The sequence below is a fragment of the Sinocyclocheilus grahami genome, unplaced genomic scaffold (genome assembly GCF_001515645.1).
Source record: "Sinocyclocheilus grahami isolate Dianchi unplaced genomic scaffold, SAMN03320097.WGS_v1.1 scaffold1520.1, whole genome shotgun sequence".
Taxonomy (NCBI): Eukaryota; Metazoa; Chordata; class Actinopteri; order Cypriniformes; family Cyprinidae; genus Sinocyclocheilus; species Sinocyclocheilus grahami.
In genome coordinates this window covers 61,351-71,648 of record NW_015506699.1, presented here as the reverse complement: position 1 = coordinate 71,648, position 10,298 = coordinate 61,351, and the positions used below count along the sequence as shown (strand labels likewise).

Here is a 10,298-nt window from a genome sequence, read left to right as displayed (position 1 = left end):
ATTTTTTTTTTTTTTTTTTAAGAAGTTCCATCACTGATGCATTGTGGGATCAGCTTCCAGTTCATGAAGCTGCTCCGAGACACAGTTAGTAAAAACGTCATACGGTTGAATCTTCTGGTCTATCTGGTGTTGAGTAGATCATTGAATCTTCTGGTCTATCTGGTGTTGAGTAGATCGATGGATCTTCTGGTCTATTTTCTGTTGAGTAGATCATTGCATCATCTGGTTTATCTGCTGTTGAGTAGATCATTGAATATTCTGGTCTATCTGCTCTTGAGTAGATCAATTGGTCTTCTGGTCTATTTTCTGTTGAGTAGATCATTGAACTGCTGTTGAGTAGATCATGGAATTGTCTGGTTTATCTGCTGTTGAGTAGCTAATTGAATCATCTGGTTTATCTGCTGTTGAGTAGATCATTGAATCGTGTGGTCTATCTGCTGTTGAGTAGATCGATGGATCTTCTGGTCTATTTTCTGTTGAGTAGATCATTGCATCATCTGGTCTATCTGCTGTTGAGTAGATCGATGGATCTTCTGGTCTATTTTCTGTTGAGTAGATCATTGCATCATCTGGTTTATCTGCTGTTGAGTAGATCATTGAATTGTCTGGTCTATCTGCTGTTGAGTAGATTGATGGATCTTCTGGTCTATCTGCTGTAGTGTATATAGTTGTGATGTCTTTGTTCTTGCCCTGCAGCATGTTGATTTCCTCATATGTGTGGTCATTACAGTCAATCTCCTGCAAAATAACTCATGTTATCTTCCAAATCTTCTTGTTTTTATCAGTTCATAAATATCGATAATCATCATCACTCACCTCTGCAGTGTGTTCATTCAAAGAAAGAAGCACAACGGAGACTGTCAAAACATGGGGAGAATTAATGTTACATCCAGACAGCAAACATTAGAAAGTTACATTTAGTTTCTGAATAAATATATGTGTGGGATTTTTGCCCAGTAGTGAGATAAACTTGTACAAAACTTTCTATAATTGGTAATTTTGGCAAACTGTAATGTCTATGGCATTGTTTTACTGTCAAATGTCGAGAGCGCACTGTTGTAGCGCGAAAGTACATTGCTATGATGGCAAGCGCATCTCTCCACTCGCACGCGGATTGCCTTTGCTCTCGCACTAAACCGGACGAGCGCTCTCAGCTATGCGCTGCTCTCTCCCAGAGAGTGTGCGCACACTTAAAATGTGTCCGTTGCAATCACGAATCTCTCCTCGTGCTCAAAGTGTGCCCGGGTGCGCGCTCAAACTGTGTCCTTTGCACTCGCAAATCTCTCCATGCTCTTGCGCTAGAAATGAATTATTTTCGCACCTGGATTAAACGTTGTCAAACGTTTTAAACAAATCAGACTTCCATGACTGACCGATTAAAATGCTACGGGAAATCTAATTAGCTGGAATTATTTTGACAATCAAAGATGTATCTTTAATTTCGTAACAATTTAATATTTAGCCATATTAATCAAAAGTATATTAGAAATGGCTGGGATTGGGGTGCTTGGATGATTTGTGCAAATAAATAACCTAATCTGTCTGTCTAACTGGTTGGTCAAACCCCTCTATAACACAATAACTGCTGTGATAGAATCGCTGTTTGGACATTTATTGGGAGTTTTTTTTTTCATCCAGAGTTTGTTTTCAGTTCTGATTTTGGTTAGATTTTTTTTTTTCATGAAAACACTTCATATTAGCTACACATTCAATGGCATTCTCCTCTAAGACTGAATTTACATTTATATGACAGTTACAGATAACTACATTGTCTGCAAATGCATTAAACTCATAGAATATAATGATGTTATGACAAATATGAGAAATTTGTTATGGTGGTATGCCTATATATTCCACATTTTAATTATTTAGGGAATAGTGCATCTGACCCTTGATCTAAATAGTTCTGTCTTAAATCAGAAGATGTTGTATATACACTGAACAAAATTATAAACGCAACACTTTTGTTTTTGTATGTGTGTCTGTCTGTCTGTGTGTGTGTGTGTGTGTGTGGTGGTGGTTCTGTGCGCGTGTGTCTGTTTGTGCGTGGGGGGGGGGTCTGTGTGTTTAGTTTCTAAATCTCACCTTGCGGTGAAAGCCCTGATTGTGTAACTCTTGGTGATTTCTTGCTTCTCTTCCTACACAACACCGTCAGCGCAGTGAGGAAGATGATCATCACGATGACTAACCCCACAGAGACGTAGACGACAGACTTTGTGTGCAAGACATCACCTGTTACACACATTTAACATCCTTTAAACTTACTTATAGATCATCACATTGATGAACTGAACGGCCCTGTTGAGCTGTACTGATCTGTGATTGTGTTTTCTTTTCTTTCTGTGATTGTGATGCTGGTGGATTTTTGATTCTGCTCTGTTGTATTGAAATATGACAGTGTGTTTGTAAAAGTGTTGATGGTTGAAACCTCAGTGGTCTTATTATCTTATTATATTTTCATCCATTTAATCTGTTTTTAGTACTGTTTTGTGTTGCATGAATAAAACCCCTTAACTGTGGTAAGATCACTATAATGCACACTAGTGGCTTATTTCTGTACTTTATAATCATCACATTCAAATCTAAGCAGGCAGCTTACAAGACTTAAAGACTAAATTATTGCTCTCGGCTTATTTCAATGCAGTTAATTTAAACAACAGCTAATAAAAAAAACACTTACCCTCTTTAACCAGCAACATAATCTCTGAATAGATATCAGTGAAAGTTCTCTTCACACCACACCAGTATCGTCCTGTATCCTCTGTTCTCAGATCAGTGATGCTGACGGTGAAAACTCTGGCCGTCGTGTTGTCAGTCAGAGAGAATCTCTCGTCTTCAGCTGGAGATCCTGATTTCACCATGATGTTTCTAAATCCAAAGATACACTCGCCTTTACAAAAATACTTTGAATTTGATTCATATCCAGCTTCATAGCTGCATCTGATGTCAACTCTCTCTCCTCTGTGTCCTGTGACTGTTTCTGGATCACCAACACCAGCTGAAAACAGAAATATCATTATATAGAGCTGTTATGTGGGATAAATAGATATTAGAACTGAATAATAATGTACAAATATAACCATTTAATCATCATGCAGTAATATAAAAACATGAAAACATGTACAACTCTGTACAAAAGACGTCAGAGTCTTGAACTCACCTGTAGAGATGCTGGAAAAGACGAGCAGAACGACACACATGCTGAACATTTTACTGAAATATGAGACCGAATTCTGTGACAAACGTTAAAGTCTTTCTCCTCCGTACTGAGTGAAGAAACACAGCTTCATATTTCCTTCCCTTTTCTGTCTCTCTAACCACATCCAGCTTTACACGACATCTTCACAATGACACTGACCCTCTGTCCATTTATTATACAGACCTAAACAGCACAGCAATTGCATTCATGAGTGTATATTTGATCACAATCAAGATTGTAGCTTCCGTAACTGCTCTCAGTTTCATCAAGTCAACCTTCAATAGTTATAGTCCATTTTTCATGAGTTCACCTCCTGCTGAAAAAACCCCAATAGAAACCATCACAGAATTTGTAATGGTTTTACTGGCTATAATGGGACTTGTATTGGTTTTAATGGAAATTGTAATGTCTCTGTGGGTCGCTACAGGCAATTTGTCAACTTTTATTAGTGGCTTGTTAAAATCATTACATCCTAATGGAATATCTCCCAAAACACACTACAGGAAACCATTTTGTATTGGTTCTAATGGTTAATAGTTCATGGCTTGTAATGTTTGTAATGTTATTTGTAGAGGAAACCATTCGAATTTCTGTAATGTTTGCTGTTGTTTATTACAGCAGGGCCATTAGTTTGGAGCCGATTTCAGGCCCTGTTTACAACTGGTATTAAGATGTTTTCATTGATCCGAGCACAAGTGAACAGTGCTTAATACAGACCTGTATAATACACCTGTGAGAACGCTGCCTAAAACACTTTAAGCTTATCCACAATATATTTACATTTTCATCTTATTTAACTGTAAATGAGATTTACAAAGAATACTTAAGTTCACTTTTCTTCTTAGTAAAATTACATAGTTTTTAAAATACTGATAACAACTGAGAAAAGTGTGTCAACATATTGATTCATTAAAAATAGGTAGCATGTACCAGTTTTTTTTCACTTGGAACATCAGTGCAGATGTCTGTGGAAGAACTTTATTGTCTTTTTTTATTTATGTTTGATCACTGAATATATCAGGCCGTCGTTTGTCTTGACTTTTTGCGGATGTGTCGCTGTTGCGTAAATCAGTTCTGTTCTGCAGTCTGTTGTTGGTTCAGGTGACTTCATATTGGCATAATAATCACAGTCTGTATCCGTCACCTGATTGGCTGAGTGGATGCGACTGGGGTTTGAATCAGACTGCTGATTGGTTACTGTAGCATAAACAGGAGAGACTTGTGGGCGGGTGTTGAGATGCGATGCAGGCGTCTGATTGGATGAAGATGTTGCAGCAATGACATCAGATGGTCCAGGGTCAGGGATTGCAATCTCATACATGTGGACACTCTGAAAAACAACATATACTGTACATCAATAATTTACTAGCTTATATAGATAATACTGATAATGATTTCTGATCTTCTACATGTAAAGATTTGATCACCCACCTCTGTATTGTGCTGCATATTTTGCTGAAATAAAGCTGAAAGAAAAGAGAGAACAGATTTAGTCAAACCTACTCCAAAATGACTTTATAATCACAAATAAACTGCTACCTGTCCCAGATTTCCTCTTCCTCTTTTTCAGGATGAGGAACGTTCCAGAACACAGAACCAGAACCAGCAGAACCGAACCCAGACCGCCAGCGACAGAAGACAGATCTGAACACAACATTGAACACAAAACAACACAGCACTGATTCTGATTATACTGTTGAATAACCATCTTAAAAATGATAAATAATTTTGATTATTGTAATATTCAGAATATTTGAAATGTATTGCTGTTATATTCTGTAACCGAAATGAAACTGCACTGGTAAACCTCAACGCTTCAGCGGAAAATGTTTCTGCCAAAGGCTGATGTGAACCCAGATTAACCACATGAAGTCTGATGTGTGCAATCGTGTTCATCAAGAGTTGAAATGAGTCAACACAAATGTTCAAACCACTTGCTTTTCTCCAAAATATCTCATTCTAATCATTGAGGGCACTGTTGCATCATGGGTAGTGTAGTTTGTGTGCTTACTAGTGTTTGGCTGATCGAGATGAACTGCAGTACTTCCTGTTCTTGTTGTTTCACTCTCTTTTTGACCAGTCAGTGACAGAGAGAAAAACATCAGTGAACATCAGTGCTGCTCATGCGGCAAGAACATGAACACACATAAATTAAGCAGTACATGTACGCACATAAACCGCTCATATAATTTTGTGAATATGAACGGAAGTTGTATTTTCAATTTATATTTTCTATTGAAGACACTTTCTTATCCAAAGCAACTTAAAGTACGTTATAACAACAAGGAAGCACATATCTGGAGACTGAACCTTCAGTCTTGTACAGTATGACATTAAACACACATCTAATCTCAAAAGAGTCATCTAATATATGTATTCAAGTACAATTAGAAGCACACTATTTAAATAGTCAAGAAAACTGAGTCATATGCAGTGACAGAAAGACGAACTGACCTGCTGATTTGTGCTGATCTGTGATTCTTTCTTTTCTTTCTGTGATTGTGATGCTGCTGGATCGTGGATTCAATTCTGCTGTGCTGAAATATGACGGTGTGATTGAAAAAGAGCTGATAGTTGAAACCTCATTGGGTTTTTTAACTGATGGATGACAGGAAAGATCAACTTAATCATACTGATGCAGATGAATTCACACTGATTTTGATATCAAATACATATAATCTTTCATGTAATCTCTGGATTGATGTATTTTATACCGAAGACACTAAAGTCTAAGCAGTCAATCAACTCAACAGTATATGAGTCGACTTACAAGATTTCATGACTTGGTCACTCACTCACACTTTCTACAGCATCTAATAAAATTAATAACTTACCCTCTGTAACCAGCAACATAATCTCTGAATAGACATCTCTTAAAGACCAATCAGTGAAAGTCCTCTCCACACCACACCAGTATTGTCCTGTATCCTCTGTTCTCAGATCAGTGATGCTGACGGTGAAAACTCTGGCCGTCGTGTTGTCAGTCAGAGAGAATCTCTCGTCTTCAGCTGGAGATCCTGATTTAACCATGATGTTTTTAAATCCAACGATACACTCTCCTTTACAAAAATACTTTGAATTTGATTCATATCCAGCTTCATATCTGCATCTGATGTCAACTCTCTCTCCTCTGTGTCCTGTGACTGTTTCTGGAGCACCAACACCAGCTGAAAACAGAAATATCATTATATAGAGCTGTTATGTGTGAGAAATAGATATCAGAACTGAATAATAATGTACAAATATAACCATTTAATCATCATGCAGTAATAAAAAAAACATGAAAACATGTACAACTCTGTACAAAAGAGGTCAGAGTCTTGAACTCACCTGTAGAGATGCTGGAAAAGACGAGCAGAACGACACACATGCTGAACATTTTACTGAAATATGAGACCGAATTCTGTGACAAACTTTACAGTCTTTCTCTTCCGTACTGAGTGAAGAAACGCAGCTTCATATTTCCTTCCCTTTTCTGTCTCTCTAACCACATCCAGCTTTACACGACATCTTCACAATGACACTGACCCTCTGTCCATTTATTATACAGACCTAAACAGCACAACAATTGCATTCATGAGTGTATATTTGATCAAATTCAAGATTGTAGCTTCCGTAACTGCTCTCAGTTTCATCAAGTTAAGCTGTTATATTCTGTAACCGAAGACAAACCACGATGGTGAACCTCAATACTTCAGAGGAAAACGCTTCTGTCTACAGCTGATGTGAAACCAGGTTAACCACATGAAGTCTGATCTGTGCATCACTTTAATCAGGTTCATCATGAGCTACAAGAGTTAAAATGTGTCTCCACACATGTTTAAACCAACCGCTTTCCTCCAACATATCTCATTCTATGTAATCATTGAGGGCACTGTTGCATCATGGGTAGTGCAGTTTGTGTGCTTACTAGTGTTTGGCTGATCGAGATGAACTGCAGTACTTCCTGTTCTTGTTGTTTCACTCTCTTTTTGACGAGTCAGTGACAGAGAGAAAAACAAGTAAATGTGAATGTGATGCTCAATAAGAACATTGTGACCACATTGACAACATGAACACAAGCACTACATGTACACTCACAAACCATTCATCTTATTTTGTGAATATGAACAGAAGTTGTATTTTCTATTGAAGACACTTTCTTATCCAAAGCAGTATAAAAGTACATTATAAATTATACATATATACTGTATATATATATACTACAAGGAAGCAAATATCTGGAGACTGAACCTTCAGTCTTCAACACATGTGGATTTCAGACCCTGCACGTACAGTAAGACATTAAAAGCACATTTAATCTCAAAGGAATCATCTAATATATGGAAATGTATTATTTGATTATTAGATGTATATTTATAAGCACACTATTCAAATATCCAAGAATACGAGTCATATGCAGTGACAGAAAGACGAACTGACCTGCTGATTTGTGTTCATCTGTGATTCTTTCTTTTCTTTCTGTGATTGTGATGCTGCTGGATCGTGGATTTGTCTCTGTTTTGCTGAAATATAACGGTGTGTTTGTAAAAGAGCTGATAGTTGGAGCTTTAGTGGTCTTCTTCACTGATCAGTGACAGGAAAGATCAACTTTAAATGTATATAATCTTTCATGTAATCTCTGGTTTAATGATGTATTTTATATCAAACACACCCAAGCCTAGCAGACAATCAACTCAACAGTATATGAGTCGACTTACAATATTGACTGACTTGGTCACTCGCATTAAATTATCATTTTTTTCACTTTGAGCATCAGTGCAGATGTCTGTGGAAGAAGTTTTGACAGTCTTTTTTTATTATTTATGTTTGATTATTGAATATATCGGGCCGTCGTTTGTCTTGACGTTTTGCGGATGTGTCGCTGTTGAGTAAATGAGTTCTGTTCTGTTGTCCGGTGTTGTTTCAGGCGGCTTCATGCTGGCGTAATAATCACAGTCTGTATCCGTCACCTGATTGGCTGAGTGGATGAGACTGGGGTTTGAATCAGGCCGCTGATTGGTTACTGTAGCATAAACATCAGAGACTTGTGGGCGGGTGTTGAGGTGTGATGCAGGCGTCTGATTGGACGAAGATGCTGAGGTGATGACATCACTGTTTGGAATCTCATCATACATAAGCTCAGTCTGAAAAACAGCATACACAATAATTATTTACTCGCTTATATAGATAGCGTTCACTGCTCATCAATAAAAAATAATGTATGTAATGTAATAATGTATTTCTGATCTTCTACAGGTAAAGATTTGATCACCCACCTCTGTATTGTGCTGCACATTTTGCTGAAATAAAGCTGAAAGAAAAGAGAGTAAAGATTTAGTCAAACCTACTCCAAAAGGACTTTATAATCACACATAAACTGCTACCTGTCCCAGATTTCCTCTTCCTCTTTTTCAGGACGAGGAACATTCCAGAACACAGAACCAGAACCAGCAGAACCGAACCCAGACCGCCAGCGACAGAAGACAGATCTGAACACAACATTAAACACAAAACAACACAGCACTGATTCTGATTATACTGTTGAATAAACAATAACAATCTTAATATTTACATGAATGACTTTGATTAGTGCAATATTCACCATTCTAAAATATTGGAAATGTGTTATATTGTGTAACCGAAGGGAACCCGCACTGGTAAACCTCAGTCCTCTGAGGAAAACCCTTCTGTCTATAGTTGATGTGAAACCAGGTTAACCACATGACGTCTGATGTGTGCATCACTTAGATCAGGTTCATCATGAGCTAAAATGTGTCTCAACAAATGTTTAGTCCAATTGCTTTTCTCCAAAATATACCACATAATCAAACGGGACTGTTGCATTGTGGGTAGTGTAGTTTGTGTGCTCACTAGGTTTTGGCTGATTGAGGTGAACTGCAGTACTTCCTGTCTTTGTTCTTGTAGTTTCACGTTCTGTTTGAGGTGTCACTGACAGAGAGAGAGAGAGAGAGGGAGAGAGAGAGAGAAGTGCAATGTGAATGTGCTGCTCACAAGTAATAATGATACTTTGGATAAATGTGTCTGTCAGATGCATGAATGCAGATGTTAAGACACCATGGAAAACCCATGTAATGTAATGCTGTGCTTATGTCCAAATTATCTAATTATGAAATTATTTTATTTTGAGCCGTTCACAGTCTCATAAACTGTAGAACTGTAGAACCACTGGTTGTAATAAAATGATATATCAAGCATTCAGTTATTTGACATTTGACTCAATATTGCAGGTGTTGAGGCCGCGTGCCATATTAGTTTATATTTTAAAGTTGAGGTGTTGATAAAATTTTGAGTTTCCAAGTTTGAGCCATGAACTGTCTGGTCAGAACTTGCTGAAAACTTATAAATTATGGTAATTGCTCCACTATCATGAATGCAGCATTAAACATGTGTTCAGAAGCTTTGATGCTTCTGTATTCAAGATAATAAGAGTAACTATGATTTGATTGAAATTATGACTTAAATTATTTATGTAAAAACAGTGACTACATATTAGCAATAGTTTTTACAAAAATGCATGTGTGTAAAGGTGTCTGAAGGCGAAGTGTGTGCGTGTGTGTGTGTGTGTGTGTGTGCGTGTGCGTGCTTGTGCGTGTGTGTGCGTGCGTGTGTGTGTGTGTTCAGGTACCTGTGCTGGTTTGGTCAGTGCTGATGTTTATATACGGAAGAAGGGTGGATGTTGAGATCTGGACAGGTCTTGTTTTCTGTGGAGCTGTGCAACAAGATCACATCGTTTAAATCAAACAGATACATTAATAAACAACCATGAACTACAGCACGAATCATAAACTTAGTGGATGAAACAGACTGTTTGTTTTGTGTTGAACATTAGGCACCTTTAATCACATTCAGCTGGAATCGTTTATATTCTCCCCATCCAGCTCTACAGGCGTACTCTCCAGCATCTGCCATCCTCAGGTCTCTGATGGTCACCGTAAATGATCTCGTCTGATGATCGTCCCGCAGAGAGAATCTGCCTTCAGACACTGATGACTCTCCTCCATCAGATGTTAGTATAATACTACTATCTTTGTATTGTCCTTTATATAAGTATTTGTAGGAGTTTTCATATCCTTTAGCATAAGGACACTTAATAGTC

The 10,298-nt window shown here is 37.7% G+C and overlaps 2 protein-coding genes and 1 long non-coding RNA gene across 3 annotated transcripts in view; all 3 read right to left on the bottom strand.

Moving 5' to 3' along the window:
* Positions 1–4,103: 4,103 nt before the first annotated feature.
* On the bottom strand, positions 4,104–6,892 carry LOC107570909 (CMRF35-like molecule 8). The gene is made up of 6 exons (XM_016257184.1): positions 6,530–6,892; positions 6,034–6,366; positions 5,654–5,797; positions 4,739–4,843; positions 4,631–4,665; positions 4,104–4,529 (listed from the first exon to the last, which is right to left on the bottom strand). The coding sequence occupies exons 1-6, from the start codon at positions 6,576–6,578 to the stop codon at positions 4,191–4,193; spliced, it is 1,005 nt and encodes a 334-aa protein (XP_016112670.1). The 5' UTR covers positions 6,579–6,892; the 3' UTR covers positions 4,104–4,190.
* Positions 6,893–7,936: 1,044 nt separating this feature from the next.
* LOC107570910 (CMRF35-like molecule 9) overlaps positions 7,937–10,298 on the bottom strand; it is a 49,666-nt gene continuing 47,304 nt past the window's right edge. Inside the window, exons 4-6 of the mRNA XM_016257185.1 lie at positions 8,566–8,670; positions 8,458–8,492; positions 7,937–8,325 (exon numbers count right to left, since the gene is read on the bottom strand). Coding sequence (XP_016112671.1) covers positions 7,999–8,325; positions 8,458–8,492; positions 8,566–8,670 — 467 coding nt within the window. The 3' untranslated portion in view covers positions 7,937–7,998. The remainder of the gene's footprint in view (positions 8,326–8,457; positions 8,493–8,565; positions 8,671–10,298) is intronic.
* LOC107570913 (uncharacterized) lies at positions 9,035–10,235 on the bottom strand. Its single transcript, XR_001607107.1, has 3 exons — positions 10,036–10,235; positions 9,828–9,911; positions 9,035–9,130 (listed from the first exon to the last, which is right to left on the bottom strand). It is a non-coding gene; the product is annotated as an uncharacterized lncRNA (long non-coding RNA).

Excerpts from the sequence above, each read along its gene's own strand:
- LOC107570909 (XM_016257184.1), bottom strand. The coding sequence starts at position 6,578 with ATGTTCAGCATGTGTGTCGTTCTGCTCGTCTTTTCCAGCATCTCTACA. Across the intron at positions 6,367-6,529 it reads CTTTTCCAGCATCTCTACAG|CTGGTGTTGGTGCTCCAGAA; the intron begins GTGAGTTCAAGA and ends TTCTGTTTTCAG. Across the intron at positions 4,666-4,738 it reads GAAGAGGAAATCTGGGACAG|CTTTATTTCAGCAAAATATG; the intron begins GTAGCAGTTTAT and ends CTTTTCTTTCAG.